Consider the following 19,283-nt stretch of genomic DNA (forward strand, 5'->3'; position numbering starts at 1 on the left):
GATTTATTTATTTATTATATGTAAGTACACTGTAGCTGTCTTCAGACACTCTAGAAGAGGGCATCAGATCTTGTTACAGGTGGTTGTGAGCCACCATGTGGTTGCTGGAATTTGAACTCCGGACCTTCGGAAGAGCAGTCGGGTGCTCTTACCCACTGAGCCATCTCACCAGCCCCGATATTTTCTTTATTTACATTTCAGTGTTATCCCCTTTCCTGGTTTCCCATCCAAAAACCCCCTATCCTATCCCCCTCCCCCTGCTCACCAACTCACCCACTCCCACTTCCCTGTCCTGGCATTCCCTTATACTGGGGCATCGAACCAGGGGCCTTTCCTCCCACTAATGTCCAACAAGGCCATCCTCTGCTACATATGTGGCTGGAGCCATGGGTTCCTCCATGTGTACTCTTTGTTTGATGGTTTAGTCCCAGGGAGCTCGGGGGGGGGTGGGGGTACTGGTTGTTTCATATTGTTGTTCCTCCTATGGGGAGCTAAAAACCCCTTCAGCTACCTGGGTCCTTTCTCTAGCTTCTCCATTGGAGACCCTGTGTTCAATCCAATGGTTGGCTGAGAGCATCTACTGCTGTATTTGTCAGGCACTGGCAAAGCCTCTCAGGAGACAGCTATATCAGGCTCCTGTTAGCAAGCACTTGTTTGCATCCACAATAGTGTCTGGGTTTGGTGACTGTATATGGGATGGACCCCCAGGTGGGGCAGTCTCTGGATGGCCCTTCCTTCAGTCTCTGATCCACACCTTGTCTCTGTGTCTCCTCCCATGGAGATAGCCACACTGAAGTATCTCAGGGTTGCTTTGATTTGCATTTCCCTAATGACTAAGGATGTTGAACATTTCTTTAGGTGCTTCTCAGCCATTCTAATATTCCTCAGTTGAGAATTCTTTGTTTAGCTCTGAACCCCATTTTTAATAGGGTTATTTGGTTTCCTGGAGTCTAAATTCTTGAGTTCTTTGTATATATTGGATATTAGCCCTCTATCCAATGTACAACTAACAAACAACTTCAGCAAAGTGGCTGGATATAAAATTAACTAAAACAAGTAAGTGGCCTTCCTATACTCAAAGGATAAAAATGCTGAGAAAGAAATTAGGGAAACGACATCCTTCACAATAGTCACAAACATTTGGTGTGACTCTAACCAAACAAGTGAAAGATCTGTATGACAAGAACTTCAAGTCTCTGAAGAAAGAAATCAAAGACAATCTCAAAAGATGGAAAGATCTCCCATGCCTGTGGATTGGCAGAATTAATATAGTAAAAAATGGCCATCTTGCCGAAAGCAATCTACAGATTCAATGCAATCCCCATCAAAATTCCAACTCAATTCTTCACAGAGTTAGAAAGAGCAATTCTCAAATTCATCTGGAGTAACAAAAAAACAAAAAACAAAACAAACAAAAAAAAAAACCAAAACTGGGATAGCAAAATCTATTCTCAACAATAAAAGAATCTCTGGGGGAATCAGCATTCTAGACCTCAAGCTATACTACAGAGCAATAGTGATTAAAACTGCATGGTATTGGAATAGTGACAGACAGGTAGATCAGTGGAATAGAATTGAAGACTCAGAAATGAATCCACACACCTATGGGCACTTGATCATTGACAAAGGAGCTAAAACCGTCCAGTGGAAAAAAGACAACATTTTCAACAAATAGTGCTGGTTCAGCTAGCAGTCAGCATGCAGAAAAATGCAAATTGATCCGTTCCTTATCTCCTTGTACAAAGCTCAAGTCCAAGTGGATCAAGGACATCCACATAAAGCTGTTGCACGCCCCGGCCTCTGGCCAGCGGGGGTGGGGCAAAGACAACATGTATGCCAAGGCTGTACAACATGTATGGCGGCACAAGTTTATAATTTCAGCTCTAGGGAGATGGAGACTGGTATATCCTTGGGGCTCACTGGACAGCTAGCCTAGTCTACTCAGCAAGTTGAAAGATATGATAATTTTCACATATATCCTGCTTATTAGAATTCTTGCTTTTTGGGTCTGGAGATTTGGCTGGAGTCCCTTGTACAATATCTGAATTCTGTTCCTAGCATTCACTTGACCACTCTTAACTGCCTGTAAATTTGAGTTTCAGGGAATCAGATCCCCTCTTCTGGCCTCTGAGGACTACTGCACACACATAATACACATAAACTCACGCAAGTACACACACATATACACACATACACACACACATACACCTTAATTAATAAATAGGAAAAAAGAAAAACATTCTTGCTTCTTAATCATGAAGGTTGCTGATTATAATTTTGCTTCCTATTAATTTTTTTCCTGTTTTGATGTCAAGATAATGGTAGCCTTTTGAATGAGTTAGGGAGCACTTGTCCCAGAGTTTTCTGGAAGAGTGTACAGAACTGTCTGGGCTTTGCCTTTATCACTTTAATTTTTCATTTTGAGGAAGTGGTTACATACAAACTCAATTCTTGCTGTATCTAGGTCAGCTCTTTCTTCTTTATGAACTGCGGTATTTCTTCCTTTTAAGGTGTGTGTTCATTTTGCCCAGAGTTTGTTCTTTCTTTGATCAAACTATTTTAAACAACCACGTGATGGGTATAGTTCTTATAACAGAAGCAGTGCTGAAGATTAGTATTCATGAGAAAGAAATACCATGAATTTAAAGGAGATACTGTAAATTTTCCAAGCAAGTATGTAGACATTGAACAGGGAAGGCTTTAAGACACTTAAAAATGTATTTTCTCCATGAGTAAGTGTCTTTAGTAGAAACTACACATTAGTATCACTGTGTACCATATGATTTCAGAGTGTAAAGGTTATTTCCTTCTGACCTTTAGGTTTGTATAGACTATTACTTTTTAATATTTTTAAAGATTTATTTTATGTGCATTAGTGTTTTGCTTGCATATATACCTGTGAATGTCTGGTGCCCCTGGGGATCAGAAGAGGTCCCTGGGTTCCTAGGAACTGGAGTTATGGATGGTTGTGAACCACCATGTCTGTTCTAGGAATCAAATATGGGATCTCTGCAAGAACAAGTGCTCCTACCTGCTGAGCCATCTCTCCTGCCTCTAGACTGTTGATTCTTACCTGAAATTTCTCACAGTAAATTTATAAACAAGATGCCCTTTATTGTGCTCATTGTGATTTTGTGATGAGGAAAGGACAGGTACCTCTGACAGAAATACTGCTGTATTTTCCTAAGAGGGTTCCCTAACAGTTTTGGACACACTACTTAAATAATATATATATGAAACGTATTGTGTTTTGTTTTGTGCTGGTGTGTCTTTGATGCTGATCTGTGGACCATTCTTCATTTAATAGTTCCTTTTTGTTTTCCTTGGTGTTCAAAATGTTTTCTGCACTGCATTTTTCAGGTTAAAGATGAGCAGCATCAGTGTTCTCTGGGGAGCCTGAGGATCCCACTCAGTCAACTGCTTACAAGTGACAACATGACTATAAACCAGCGGTTCCAGCTTAGCAACTCGGGTCCAAACAGCACCTTAAAAATGAAGATTGCCCTACGGGTACTTGGTAGTTCTTAGCAGGGCTCAGTAGTGTGAGGGAAGAGAACACAGTCATGCCTCAGTCCCAGCCTTGCAGAGGTGGTTCTACAGGCATGCATCGGGTGATGTGGTAACAGGTTGACAGTTGAAGGGGAGCAGAAACTGTACCAGAGTTATGAGAGGACAGTCTAGACAGAACAAACACTTTATTTCTAGATTCATTGACTGCCCAGGATGGCCCACAAAATATGTCTGTGCCAATAGATTTTTGCTCCTCAAAGTTGGATCTTCAAAGGTTGTTCAGAAGGCAGTTTGATAAGCACTTGTAAGAGGTAGAAGTGACAAGAATGAAAATGTAATTTATTCAGAGTAGAAATACCTGAATACTTAGTCACAGGAAATGCTTAAACATACAGGAAATGTCACTAATTAAAAGTATTCACCAGCAGTCTCAATTAACCCAGACCCCTGAAATCTCTCAGACACTGAGCCACCAACCAGGCAGTGTACATGAGCTGGTCTGAGGCCCCTGACACATACACAGCAGAGGACTGCCTGGTCTGGCCTCAGTGAGAGAAGATTCACCTAACCCTCCAAGAAACTTGAGGCCCCAGGGAGTGGGGAGGGTTGGTGGGGTAGGGTATGGGTGAATGAGGGGGGTGGGGGAATGGGATGAGGACCAGGATGGGGGGGGGCGGGGGTAACGACTGGACTGTAAAAAAAAATTAAAAGTAATTTTTAAAAGTTGAAGGAATAAGAGGAGGAGGAGGAAGAGAAGGTTAACACACACACACACACACAAAAAAAAAAGTATTCCAACTGAGCCAGGAGATGGCTCCTCAGGTAAAGCATAAGCCTGACAACCTGAATTTAATCACTGAACCGCCCTCCCCACCCCACCCCAATTCAGAACTGAATCCGCCGGATTGTTCTCTAACCATGGCAAACATGCCATGGCACATATACTCCTATTTAAATAAAAGATTATATATAAATTATAATAAAGAGCCAACTTTCTGTTTTAGTACTGGGGTTTGAACCCATAACCTCACACATGCTAAACCAGTGGTTCACCACTGAACTATACTCCAGACTTAAGAATAAACATTTTGTTTTTAATTAAAACAGACTTATTCTGACAGGGAGCTATAGAAATGTTCTTCTTGCACTTGATCAAGACATGGCACAACTTTATAGTGACAAAATAATGGTGACATCACCCATTGCCAGTTCCAGAGCCCTTCTGGTTACAGCATAAAACGTGTGGATTCTATAAAGTTAAGGTGTTTGCTATAGCTGTGGTTAATAAAACCAGAGAAAATGAGTAACTCCTCAATGTTCTGCTGAGAATAGGACTGGCTTCCATGGCTTGCCCTTCACAGTCTGCAGGATGATGTGGCTGTCTCTTGATTACTATATTACACTTGATTGTTTAGGGAGGTCTTTATAGATAGCAAATTACCTTGGTATCCTTCCTTTGTCTGGGAGTTTCTGGTACAAACCACCTGGAAGAATAAGAGATTTCATCTTTTGCAAGGGCACATGGCCTACTGGTTGATCAGTAAGTGCTTTTCCCATAATTAGAATATGTTCAAGTGGAAGAGATTTGAAGAAGAAATAGAAAAGTGTTTGTATTGCCTGAAGTAGTTTTAATTGCTTAAACTTTGCCATTTTCAATTCTTTGTTTTGTATTTTAGAGATAATTTTCTCTCTATATGGCTCTGGTTATCTTTGAATTCTCTATATAGAATATGCTTGTTTCAAACTCACAGACATCTGCCTACCTCCCAAGTGCTGGGATAAAAGGCATGTGCCGTAATGCCTGGCAAAATTTGCTTTTTTAATTCTCTGTAATATTCTATTTCAATAACTGCATAGTTAAACAGATTAGAGTTGTAAAAATTTAGCTTAATGTTAAACACAGATGTATACATCTAAAGCCATCACTCCTGTCCATGGCTTCCTCTAGGTCCTCCATCTTGAAAAGCAAGAAAGGCCTCCAGACTACCAGCATTCAGCTCAGGTGAAACGGCCCTCTGTCTCCAAAGAAGGGAGGAAAATGCCTATCAAATCTCAGATGTCTGCATCGCCAGGTGGTGCCAACACTGCTCCGTCAACACCAGTCATGGGAGTCAATGATAAACCTGCCATGGAGGAGAAGCCCCAGCCCCCTGAGGCCAGCCCTCTCGGGCATCGTGACCTAGGCAGGAGTTCCTCCAGCCTCTTGGCCTCTCCAAGCCACATTGCAGCCAAGGAACCCACCCCAAGCATTGCCTCAGACATATCACTGCCCATTGCCACTCAGGAGCTGAGACAAAGGCTACGTCAACTTGAAAAGTAACTAATGCTCCCATTATTATTTATCATCTCAGAGATTCCATCCCATATCCCGTATACCACGGAGGGGGAGATAGGAGCTGAATTTCTCTGGGAGAAGCTTGAGTTGTGCTATTGTTTTGCTCATCAAGTCTTTGACTTTCAAAATAACACTTTGATGTTTTATAGAACCTTGGATATGTTAGAAGAACAGTAGTGGAGTAAGAGGTTTCACAGCTGGAAAAGGCAAGAGAGTTGAGCTGTGTAGACACCGTACACTCAGTTCATCCCAGGGACAGACATCTGCAGGGGTAGTCTGTCACTGTGTTGAGCATTGTGTCACCTGCACAGGTTTGGCAGAGGCTTGTCTTCTCTCCATTGCAGAATACGAACCTCACCACCACCAAGTCCCTACTGGTTTTCTTTGGATATTTGTCATGGTTTATAGGTGGTATTTATGTTTCTTCAGATAAGGAGGAAAATAGTTACCATATGCATCCAACATATAGTAATCTCTTATGACACCCAGTTACAAGGAAATAAAAAGTAGCAGTGGTTATAAAAGTACTTCAGGACACAGCATTGGCCATGCCTGTTTCTCTGAGGCTCCACTGACATACGCTCACCTTTTGTTTTCTTGCTTTCTTATATGGATCAGGTCAAGGTTGGGGATGTTGTGCAGTGTGGTACTTGCCCAGCAGCAGGCAAAGGGAGCTTCAACTACAGGATTGACATTTGTCTAAGGGAGAGCTTTGTCTCTCATTTGTACTTTGAGTGCTCAGTTGGAAAGCTGTAGTTGTGAATAATTAAGGAATACCAAGCCCTCAAGTGAAATAATTTTTATGTGGTATATATTCAGATGTTTTGAATCATGTGTAAGTTCATGCGCAGTTAGATCCCATTTTGTCTAAATAAGTGGAGATTATCTTACTGTACGCATGGAACCAATACAGCACACCTTTTTTGAACTTGGGGCAGAGCTGGTGACATTATGTTATTTCCACAGTGGGACAACCCTGGGACAGTCTCCTCTGGGGCAGATCCAGCTGACTATCCGGCACAGCTCCCAAAGGAATAAGCTCATCGTGGTTGTGCACTCCTGCAGGTGAGGCCAACTGCCACTGGGACTGTCAGGTTATTTCTGCCTCACGTGACCCCTCCCCCACCACTGAATCAGTGGTAGTATAGAAATTTTGAGCTTATAAAAATCTTTTGAAAACACAAGTAAATAATAGAACTGGCAGCATTGGTACATAAGATCCTCAAAAATGTAGAGTTCAGTTCAGTAAGGGATTATGGGAACCTTGTGTATTCTAGCTGCCAAGATAGTGACTGGTGAGGGTGGGCACTGCAGAGGCTGTTCCCATGGCTCTGAAGACAGCCTGCCTGTGGGTGGGGGTAACTGAATGTGTTTGGCTTATTACTAGTTATTCTAGGGAAAGAGCAGGGGACAGGTTCATGGAGGAGCTTGACCCGTGCAGAAACTGATTGGAGGTGTTCAGAAGTAGCCAGTACAGCCACTCAGGGTCTTACTGACAGAAGGACAGTCTGAGAAACAGCAAGGGCTGTGAAGGTCCACCCACGCTGTAGGCTTAGGTAACAAAGACAACAGTTACTCTGGCAAAACTGTTAAAGGGAAGTTTAAAAGTGACACCAGCGGCTAGCAATTTAAAAGCTTACTTTGGGAAACTTGATGTGTGTTGCCTCAGATACTATGAAGTCAAAACTTGATAAAAATAATTTTAATATGGAACTTTTTTTATTTTTTAAATTCTAATGTCTGGTCTTCTCTGGTTTGTATTATAAGAAACCTCATTGCCTTCTCAGAAGATGGCTCTGATCCATATGTCCGCATGTATTTATTACCAGACAAGAGACGCTCAGGAAGAAGGAAAACACATGTATCAAAGAAGACACTGAACCCCGTGTTTGATCAGAGGTATAGTGAACATTTGATATAGCCAAGAGGCTACCTGGATGAAATGTTAGGTTAGAGCAGGCCTTATAAGGCCTGTGGAGAAACAGGATTCTCTAGCATACCCCAGCACGAGTTGCTTGTTAAATAAATCAAGAAGCTTTTGACCTTCAAGCAGAGGTGTTAAAGATCATATGTCCAAGTTACGATGCTGCACGGGGAGACTGATGACTAAAGGTTGGCCTTGAACTCAGAAATCTGTTTCTGTTCCTGTGTCCTGAGTACTGGGTTAAAGGCTGTACTGCCACTGCCCCCAGCTAAAAGTTGAATCTTATGATGACTTTGAAGAATTTTGATTTAGTGGATAACATACACTAAGACTGAATTTTAAATCAAACAATTTAAAGATAGATTTAATTTTTTTATTTTGTAGTATAAGCTAGTAATATAAAATACACATTTTTGAGAAAACCTTTTTTTCTAAAACAATGTCAAAAATTAGTGGAGATAGAATTTTTTTGCGAATCCTACCAGTCACCTTAATAGAAGCTGCCTTTGTGTGGTCATGGTCAGTCTGATGGCCAAGTTGCTGTAGTCACGCAGAGATCCTTGGATCACCAGTCTATGCAAACTGCCCCCATCTCATAGTTCTCTGGCAGTGTAGCATCTGCTAGTTTTAAGAAAAGTAATACAGCTGAATCAATCAGTATCTGTTGGCCCAGTTCTGTTTCTTGCTTAGGGCGCCTTCCCCTCACTGTTTTCATGCAGTAATTTTTTGTAAACTAAGGTCAGCTGGGTAAGCACTGAAGTGGCAACAAGAAAAATAAAGCAGTGTTTAGAATTATCTCAGAAGTACGTGTTTGTAGTTAGAAGAAAGTGCATCGGGGTCACCGGAGCTGACATGAGGCGTTGTTTCCATTTCAGCTTCGACTTCAGTGTGTCGCTGCCTGAGGTGCAAAGGAGAACGCTGGATGTGGCAGTGAAGAACAGTGGTGGCTTCTTGTCCAAAGATAAAGGGCTTCTTGGCAAAGTGATTTTTTTTTAAGTCTTTGTATCCTACACATTGTAAAATTAAGTGCAATTTAGATCATAGCTTACATAGTGGGAAGGGAGACTCACTCTAATTAATGTGTGTTTATCACATTGTGGTAAGACATCAATCAGTACATAGCTGGTTTCCTGCATTCTTACTATTGACTTATTGCTCATACTAACATCAGGAACTTAGAGGTGAAGAAACGTTGATTCTTTTTTTGAAATTTTAAAAACTGTTCAGTATTACATGGGAAGAAAACATGAAGGAAAATACCCTCAAATAACCTGCTGCCCCATCCACTCAGCTAATCGTGTACTTCCTTTACCATGCCGTTTACTTTCTTCCTCCAGATTTTCTTTTGTTTTTCCCATCTCACATCTAATTTTGATGTAGGTTTAGTTATTTTACAGTGTAAAGAGGTTTAAATAGGGAAAGGGGCTTTTTGAGTTGTAAGTGCCACTTTGTCAACAGCAAAGTGCAAAATCTGTTATCAGCCAGGCCATGACAAATACCTAAGAGAGACAATGTAAAGAGGAGAAGGTTTAATTTTACCTCTTGATTTCAGAAGTTTCAATGAATGGGCCCTTGGCTCTATTATTTCTGGGCTAGTTGTAAAGCAGAAGATTACTGTGGGGAGCATGAGGCAGAACTGAGCTGTCCACCACACAATGGCCAGAGAGCAGAGATATGCAAAGAGACCAAAGAGAAAGTATGGCTTTCCAGAACACATCTCCAGTGACCCCTACCCACCCACAATTTCCCATCACCATCATAGCATGCATGATTAACTCATTGATTAGATCAATGCCTTCTGGTTCTAGTTACCTCGAGAGGCCCATCAGTCAGTTGGCAACCAAGCTTTTAAAACATGAGCCTTTTATAGTCACTTCGTATCCAAACCACACACTGCCATTAATGACATAGTTGCTAGAATCTCATAGTGTCTTCTTTATGTGTTTCATAATAATTGTAATACTATTAGATACAAGAAGAATCTCTTGGATATACTCAGCTATGTAAAGGTTAAAATGATTTTTTTAAATGAGAGCCTCAAAACATGAGATTTTCATATTGTTAAGAAATTAGAGAGGTAGGAAGGAGTGATGAATGATCTAAAAGGAATTACCCAGTAATTTTCACAGAACCTTCTTTTAATCCACAGGTGCTAGTTGCTCTGGCATCTGAAGAACTCGCCAAGGGCTGGACCCAGTGGTGAGTGCCCCGGCCCCAAGTTGCAGGCAGTCCCCAGAGAAACCTAGCTGTGTCTACCATCCCAAAGCCTGACCCAAGTCTGTTGTCCTTTTTTGTACTTTCTCAGGTATGACCTCACGGAAGATGGGACAAGGCCACAGGTGATAACGTAGCTACGCTGGACGTAGGTCTACTTTTCTGTGTATCACGTGGCACCTCAACATGAAACACCTTCTCGCAGATGTACCAATGCTATTTTTATAATTTTAAGTATTGAGTTATACATACCTTAATAATTTTATAAAACTTGGCATTGTAGGAAAATTTGGCCAATATTATTGTTGAATCTCCCTGTTGCGCTTCCTCCAGTGCTTCACCAGGCACCACAGTATGCAGTGGTATAGTGATGTGTCCCTGTGCCGTGTGGAGCTCTGTTAGCCGCTCCTGCTGCAAAGCAGATGCCTGGACTTGTTTCTGCCTTGCCCTGCATCCTGGAGGTGCACTACCCCATGTAAATAGATTCTTTTTTATAATATCTACATGCTGGTTTGGATAAAGAAGAAAATGAATTAAGGAAATATGTATTTTCTTCTAAGACTTATTACATTCTGTGACAAATTAATCATTTTCATCTTTTCAGCAAAATGTTCTCATAGATCTGTTGTGTGATACGGCTTTTTTAAGGCAAAAATGGAAAGATTGTTAAATATTAGAATTTTTATGTCTATTATGAATGATAAAACAAATTTCAAATTACTAACATTATTATAAATAGGAAAATACAGTGAGAAGTCAGTGAATGGATAATTTAAAATGTTGTGTAACTGAGTAATGGACAATACCAAGAGCATTGTCAAGGCTCTTGAGAATCACAGTATACTCATCTGAAATTTATTACATAAGAAAGAAATGTGCTGTTTATTTGTGTAATTGTTTGTTGTAACAGACTCATGAGTAGTACAGAGATACACACATGCTAGGCATTGTACCTCACATCTGTAATCCCAGGGTATAGGAGGCCACGCCAGGAAGTCCCAAGTTTTAAAGGCCAGCCTGGGCTACACAGCAAAACTCTGTCTTGGGAAGAAGAAGCATACATTATATTTTGCCCAAAGCATATTAGGATATAAGGTGTTATCAAGAGTGATGCAAGCTTAATTTTTTTTTGTCCTTGTTTCTTACCCTAGGAAGACAGGTCTGTTGTTACTGTAAAGAGGTGAAATGGGATGGATGCATAGTAACAAAGGGTGCTGAGCTAGAGACAAACACTGCACTTGCTCTTGATGGGAGAACCTGGCCATAAATCCACACACAGGATACACACCTCTGGGTGGAGCTTCCTGTGCTTCCCCTGATATATGACAAAAGATCCTGCACAGTGCCAGCAAGCTGCTGTCAGGCTTGACATTTTCTGGATATCCTCATTTTGTGCCATGCCAGATGTTAATACAATTTTTATTTTGGAATCCTTTTATTTTTAGATTGGGAAAAGCATATTTTACATATGTAGAGTCCTCAAACCTCTTGTGAGGTGAGGCTATGTCACAGTATTATAAGCTATGCATGTCTGTAAGCAAAGGATGCACAAATGTAGGAAGATTTTTTTTTCAGTATGCATTTTAACCTCTAGGATGAAAAGGGCTTCTCAGCTATGAGATCATTTAAAACTATGTATACTTATAGCAGGAAAATACAGATTTGTAATCAAAATTGGAGTAGTTCCATTCACATGCTTCTTGGAATTAAACAACCTATGGGAAGCTTATGTGACCAAACATACCAAAGTGCCTGTGATGAATATTGAATGTTCCTTTTACACTCTCCTCCTGTCTAGAAGATGAAAGTGTGCCTCAGTTTGTAATGTGCCATGTTCAGTACAGTCTGTGGCTCTTCACAGCACATCCCAGGTAGTCATACGGTCAGAGTCATCTCTCTCCTGCCATCCAACACCTTCCTCTGAATCCTTTTTATAAATCTTTTTTTATTAGTGAGCAGGATTGTGAGAAAGTTTATGTGTATCTATACACATGAACATATATGCTCATAAATATTCAAGGGTGGCGTTTTAGTTGCAGGAGAAAGGCAGGTAATATTAAAACTAGTTGCTTGACCATGGTATTAGGTCTTTTTTTTTTTTCCCTTAAGTGTGTTTTTAATTAGGTTCATTTAAAGGCTTCAGACTATAAAGGAGTTTTTTTTTTTTTTTTTCTGAAATTGTATCATGGTAATGGTTTTTCACCAACAACCTATCTATCTTAGTTTTGCATCCATAGACTTAGTCTGTTAAGTGTGTATTTTATTTAATGGAATGCTTTTCATAACTAATTAGGCAAATTGAGTAGTGTTAAGGGTACAACCCCCAATAAGTCAGTATGATCCCTACTACAGTCACAAAAGCTGGTGCCAATGAGTTCAGATACAGTGCCCCCATGTGCATCATCTGAGTCTTCAAGTAGCATCTCCAGTCTATGAGGAAAGGAGAGAGAAGGTCCAGTAATACTAGCCCACCTAGTTGTAGTTCTGAGTGCAGCATGAGGAGGGCTGACTTGCCATCAAGGCACACTCCAGTGTCCTGAAGATATAAGATACTTTTAGTTCTCAAAATGTTAACTTTTAGTTTTTAATGACTTACCTAGGACAAAAGAATGTTACTTTGAGCCAAACCAATGAGGGAAATTAGTGATTTGAAGTACAGCTCTCCTAACTTATTCATGTGGTGGCTTATCCTGTGCCTTAAAGTATAAAGGTGTTTTCAAATTTCAAATGAAAACAGAAGCAGCCTTGCAATCATATGTACCACCGTTTGTATTTTGCACTCTATATTTCTTGTACAGGCAGTCCCTATGCAGAGGTGTTTAGGATTAGTTTGAAAACCTCAGGCAGATACAGAGAGTGCAGCCTGCTGTAGTGAATGATCCCATCTGGATTACCCACTGTAGAGGTGGGCCATAGAGGGTGGATTTTGTTTTTTGTTGTTTATTTGTTTTAATCATAGAATGTCCTTTTTTGCTTAATTTTCTATAACAGCACATGTATTTATTCAATAAAACTTTCATGTTAGTATACTCGTAGTATGTTTTTTGTTTGTCTCTTGAACAAGTTTAATGTGGGAACAGCTAATTTGGAAAGCTCACATGCTATGTCAGGTATATTTGCTATTTGTGCATTCTTTCACTGTTCATGTGGTTTGATATTCCTCTTGTTCCCATCCTAGTTCAAAGTGCAAGCAGCTCTTTGAAGGGCAATGATTGAGTAGAAAAAGTAGACTAAATAAGACTGGAACACTGAGAAGTCCCCAAACACGATTCTGAGATAGAAGGTTTGAACAGTGGGCAAATGCTTGGGTGTAGACTTGAGGAAGTACTTTGGTGTCTTTCTTTGGCGTCTTCACATTTTAGCCTATTAGTTTCTCTGTATACATGCTGAAATGCCACCTTTGCTTGACTTTGTTGATAGGGTAGCCAAGACTGGCTTTCAACTAACAGTCCTTCTACCTTGGCATCCTAAAGATTGAGATAACAATTGTATGCTCCCAGCCTAGTTTCTTTGTCCTTTATAATGCCTTTGTTTACATTCATTAAAAAAAAATTTCTTAAGACACCATGCATTGAACTATACCCCAACCTTTACTGCATTACTCTTCACTGTTGATGTTACAAACAAAAAAAAAAGGTAGGTAGTCTTACCTACACTCTGAATATTGAAGTATACATGTTTCATGGTTTTTTTTTTCACTTTTATTTGTGTTCTGAATACCACTGACCATCTGTGTTTTCCAAATCAGTATCACAAATAGACTATCCAGTTCCCTCTATAGCATCTTTCTTCTATGCATTCTAGCACAGTTCCCTCCTGTCTTTCTCTCTATCTGTCTAGGTTCCTGAGCTGAGGATTAAACAGCATCCTGCCCTGGCTCCCTCCCTCACATACACACACACTAAGTCTTTAATCCTGACTTGAAGACATATCTACTTCTGCTACTGCCTCACGCCCATCTTGTCTCTTCTACTGTCAACTCCCAGTTCTCCGTTGCTCCCTTCTTTGTTTTAAAGACAAACCCCAACTATAATTTTCCATTGCTTTTGCAATGAAGACTAAGAATCTATCATCTCTCCCATTCCCTGAGACTTTGCCAACCATACTTCCTCCAGGATCTACTTGTACTCAGTTTAATTACCATGGTTCTTCCCACCTCACCATCCCTAAGATGCTTTTCACAGGTTAAAAGCCTGCACATTGTCCATTTCCTTTCACATGATGTAAAGTTGATTTTCTCAGCATCCTTTACCAGCAGTCTAACCTTAAGCAGCCTCCATGATTCAGACCCTTGGCACCATGTTACTTCTGTTCATTTTACTTAACAGTTTCAGTTGAGTATTACTTATAATCTTTCTGCCTAGACTATAATCTACTAAGAGCAGAGATTGTATGAGTATTAATTTTTTATGGCTGTTCTTAGCATGCAAATGATAACCCACATAACTTTTGAATGAATGATCTATAAATATTTATAAACTGTACAAGACTCTCATTTAATGAGTTTACATTCAAAGAATTCTGGTTACCTCTTAACAGTTTTATTAAAGGCTAAAGATGTAATGAGACATGTAATAATAATTTAATAAAGATAAAAGGCTAGTGGCATAATTACTTCAGAAACATCTGGGTCATGAAAATGCAAAATAATCCAGGAAGTATTCATTTATTTTATGCTATTCTAGAACTTCTAGAAAAATTCAGGATAAAAAGAAATATATTGTCTCTATATACTGAGAGGGAAAGATATGTTCAGAAGTGGTTATCTACTTGACAACCTCAGGAGAATAACCCCAAAACTCAGGTTTAATAGATGTTAATGAGTTACCTATGAAACTTTAAATCTCCACTTCTTATATTCTAATAGTAATAGCAATTAAAAACATAAACATTAAAAAAAAAAAGTTATACAGCAGCCTTTGGATCACAACAGCTGTGAAAACCTGCAACCTCCAAAGGAGAAAGGATAGGTTTTAGAACTGTCTTATTCCCAGAAAACTGCAACTATATGACTGTTGCGGGAAATATTAAAAAATGAACCCACCAACTCTCCGAGCTCCTGCCTGCCTGCCAACTCTTTGGCCACACTGGACCACAGGGCTCCCACTGGGCCATCTCTCCAGTGCTCCCCCACCCAGTTCCTCTTGCTACCACGCACCCCATGGTCAGCCAACAAACACATCACAATATCCAGTGCCCCAGTAGAATCAAGACTCTTAATGCTTAATTAACCAATCAAATTTATGTATCAATAATATCACAATTTACAAGATGCCAATTCAATAATTTCAGAGCCAATTGATAATGATAAAAGCTTTATCCCAATATTTCTAACCTTGTGAAATCATAGCTACTTGTGGCTAGAAAACACCACACGGGTACACGTTCGCAGTCATCTTGGTTCTCCCCCTACTCTGAAAGGCTCTCTGTCTTTGCTACTCTTAGCTCTGCCTCCCTTTTCCCTGTCCAATCACAGGCCTCCCACTGCAACAGATGACCTGTCTAGTTCCTGGAAAATCTATGTCTGTTGTGTTTGTCAAACATTATCATTGCAGCTGCCTGAGCCCGTGGTGCCTCTGGAGACATGATGACAGAACAACAAAGGAAAATGCAGAAAAAGAGACTTGTAGAACATTTGGGGGGGACATAGAAAGATACATGAGGAAGGCATGTGCATCTGCAAAGGGTCTACAAAAGGCCTGGTGTTGTTTCCTGGTGCTATGGGTAGTGGATTAAAATTGATCCAAACTATTTAGAGAAAGCTTGGTTTACTGGCTAACTAATCACATAAACTAACTGGGCAGGAACTTTAAATACTATGCTTTTTAGGTATTACAGTAACTCCAAGAAAGCAACACAAAGCCTATGGAAAGAAAGAATGAGTTTGTTTACAGAATTTTCATTCTGTCTTACATTTTTAATCCCCAGATCATGAGGCACACACACACACACACACAAATAATAAAATGTGGGCCATGTGCTAATGGTGCGGGCAAAAAACAGTCAATAACACCTGTGTCTAAGGAAGTCCAGAAGACCTTAAATCTGCTACTGCATTTGAAAAGAACTATATGTCTAACGAATAGGGTCATAGGAGGATGGTGTCTCACCAAGAAAAGCAAGTCATCAGAGAAAGAATACAAGTAGAAATTCTTGAATTGAATACAAGAACTCAAGGTCCACTAGAGTTCAGCAGAGAAAGAATTAGCATATGAAGATGGGTCATTAAGAACCATCTTCCTTATCCAAGGTACAAAGGTAATACAGAATAAGGAGAAATGTATGGACACATAGTGAGAGACCCATAAAAGATGGAGAGGAACATCTAAGAAAATGTGTTTAAGAAATACTATAGGCTAATGAGACAACTCAGCAGATAAAGGCACTTGCTACTAAGCCTGATAACCTTTGTTTCATACCCAGAGTCCATATTATAAGAACTGACTCCTGCAAGTTCTCTGAACTCCACATGTATGCTGGCAAGTGCATGCGTACACAATAAGTAAATAAATTTATTTATCTTAATAAGTTATTTAAAAAATATTTTTGAAAGAAAATATGAAGTGGTATATGGCAGTATGCACCTGTAATTCCAGCACTTGGGGGAATAGAGGCAGAAAGATCAGGAGTTCAAGGCCAGACTCGAATATTTAATTCAGACCAGTTTGAACTACTTAAGAACTTGACTCAAAAGAAGGGAATTTGGCAAAACTATGATAGAAAAATTTATATATTAAGCTGAAGGAACTGTAAGTGGAATAAACTTGAAGAGAGCCACACTTAGGCACATTATGATCAAACTATTGAAAGTCAAAGATGACAAGAAACCCCTCTTGTGCTACTCAGAACAACTGGGTTATTCTAATAGGGACAAATAGGGATCGCAAACTCAAAAGAAAGAAGACCGCTAGCCAGGAGTCCTCAACAACTGTACAAAATGAGTGGGAAGTCAAGGCATTTTCAGATTTGGGAAGTCATACAAGGGACTTAGACATGCTTTCAGTGTGTCTGTGGGTTCTTAGTCCTCTTCCCTCACTCTTACTGTTGGGATTATATGCATGTACTACCACCCCAGTGTCATTTATTTTCGTGTGTGTGTGTTCATGTTTATGTACAAGCCACAGTACACACGTAGAACTTGGAGGGCAACGTTGTAGAGTCTGTTCTCTCCCTCGACTTTTAACGATGTTTCTGAGGATTGAACTCAGGTTACCAGGCTTACATGGTAAGTGTCCTCATCCACTGAGCCATCTCATCAGTCCCCTGTTGTCATACATCTTAAACAACAGAATTTGTTGCTAACATGTTCAACAAAAATACTAAATTAATGTGTATAGTGTGCTTGTCTTTACAAATATTTATTGGTATAAATACTTATTTGAATGATTCCTCTGAAAGAAGTCCATGTTGTATCTCAGAATATGGGAAGCACTGGGGTCAGACTTCCCATATCCAAATTCCATATGTGCCTCTGTATATCTTGGGACCACCATAAGTTCTCTATACTTTAAGTTCCTAGTGCCAAGGTAGGAAATAGCCATGATGCTTATCAAAAAGGTAATGCTGATGCAAAATGGAAGAATCCTTACAGAGTGATCTCAGCATTACCATTCCACATTGAGGCACCCTAACCTGTAGGAAGGACTGTTGGTCTTAAGAGAACTACCCTACTTCCAAGACTGATTTCTGTTCCCAGAAGATCCCTGTGATTTACATCAGAATCACATTTATCACAGGGGAAACTACAGGCAGTTCCCAACACTCACGTCTAAGTAACATGGTGAATAGGGGAAAGAAAACATCAAAAACGGGATTTCTTTTTTTCTTTAAGGAAATTCACATCAAGATTTCACAGCTCAGGCCAGGTCACACCACCACAGTCTCAAGGCACATGTTCCTTACAAGTGTCCCACAGTACGAATTGAAGGCACCTGTGTTGTCAGACAGCATTCGACCTCAGTTCCTAGTTTCCCACCAGAACCACACATATGCACAAGACACATAACACATACTTTTCACAACAGTCTGGCACACACATTATACAATGTGTCCATGAATAATATATGAAATATACATAGCACATTATCCAGTACACATGAGAAACAATACAAGGTATAACACAGCATCTACATAGCACAACATATACAAAACAGTATAACTACAACATAGCATATGCACAATACATCATAAATATAATACATAGCCTAGCTGCAACAGCACATAGTCAACACCATACAAAGCACACCTCATAAATATGTTATAGCATACAATACAGACACTGTATACCTCACACATTCATCTGAATAACAGTGTGCATACAGAATATTCAACACAGTATACACAACACAGTGCATATACATACCACAAATGATATGCAATATACAACACAACCATACACACAATATAATGACACATGAGCAATACAGCTTGCAGAACACATTATGCACACCATCTAATAGTAACAGACAGTTGTGTGGACCCAGTATACAACATATTTTGCTGAGCTCTAGCATTATTCTAAGTCCAAGAGAGGATTCCTGCTCTTTAGGACTTTGCTGTCTTGTCCAAGAGCAACAAAGATATTTATTTGCTCTATGTGAACTTGACATAAATCTTATAGAATAACAGACCAACCAAGGCTAATCTCCAGCCTCCATACTGATGGAGAACAATTGATGGCCATTTTTTCTGAGGTGTGCTCCACCCTTGGCCTTTGTTATGTGAGTGACTCCATCTCAGTATTACAAATAGTTTTGTTGGGTTTTCCTTCTTGAGATTTCCCTTGTTTTGTGGTTTTTTTTTTAATTATTTAATTATTATATGTAAGTACACTGTAGCTGTCTTCAGACACTCCAGAAGAGGGCATCAGATTTCGTTATGGATGGTTGTGAGCCACCATGCGGTTGCTGGGATTTGAACTCAGGACCTTTGGAAGAGCAGTCAGCACTATTAACCACTGAGCCATCTCACCAGCCCCTTGTGTTTATTTTTTTATTACTCTGCATGCAGGCATGGATGTGTAGGTCTGAGCATACCAGAAAAAGAAAAGTCAGTTCTCTTATTTCACCATGTGGGTTCTGGACATCAGCCTCTGGTCATCAGAATTGTCAAGATCTTGCCTTCATAGAGGTATAATTCCATTTCTCCATTGTTAGATCCAATTTTATGAGATTTTATTGGATTCAAACTGGTGATATTTTGTTAGGAAGTTTTGCCTTTTGGTTTGGTTTGGTTTGGTTTGGTTTGGTTTCTTTTTGTTTTTTGGTTTTTTTGGGGGGTTGTTTTTTTGTTGTTGTTTTT

General features: G+C 39.9%; 1 protein-coding gene across 5 annotated transcripts in view; it reads left to right on the plus strand.

Moving 5' to 3' along the window:
• Positions 1 to 13,018, plus strand: part of Esyt2 (extended synaptotagmin 2) — a 98,975-nt gene extending 85,957 nt beyond the window's left edge. For 4 of the 5 annotated variants that reach the window (XM_029540579.1, XM_029540580.1, XM_029540581.1 and 1 more), the window contains 7 exons: positions 3,361 to 3,510; positions 5,459 to 5,826; positions 6,812 to 6,910; positions 7,613 to 7,744; positions 8,645 to 8,750; positions 9,919 to 9,968; positions 10,075 to 13,009. In XM_029540579.1, the coding sequence (XP_029396439.1) occupies positions 3,361 to 3,510; positions 5,459 to 5,826; positions 6,812 to 6,910; positions 7,613 to 7,744; positions 8,645 to 8,750; positions 9,919 to 9,968; positions 10,075 to 10,120 (951 nt within the window). In that variant the 3' untranslated portion in view covers positions 10,121 to 13,009. Of the gene's footprint in view, positions 1 to 3,360; positions 3,511 to 5,458; positions 5,827 to 6,811; positions 6,911 to 7,612; positions 7,745 to 8,644; positions 8,751 to 9,918; positions 9,969 to 10,074 lie in introns of all 5 variants that reach the window. The other variant, XM_021202012.1, reaches the window with a different exon arrangement.
• The last annotated feature ends 6,265 nt before the right edge of the window (positions 13,019 to 19,283 follow it).

The sequence above is a fragment of the Mus pahari genome, chromosome 7 (assembly GCF_900095145.1).
Source record: "Mus pahari chromosome 7, PAHARI_EIJ_v1.1, whole genome shotgun sequence".
Lineage (NCBI taxonomy): Eukaryota > Metazoa > Chordata > Mammalia > Rodentia > Muridae > Mus > Mus pahari.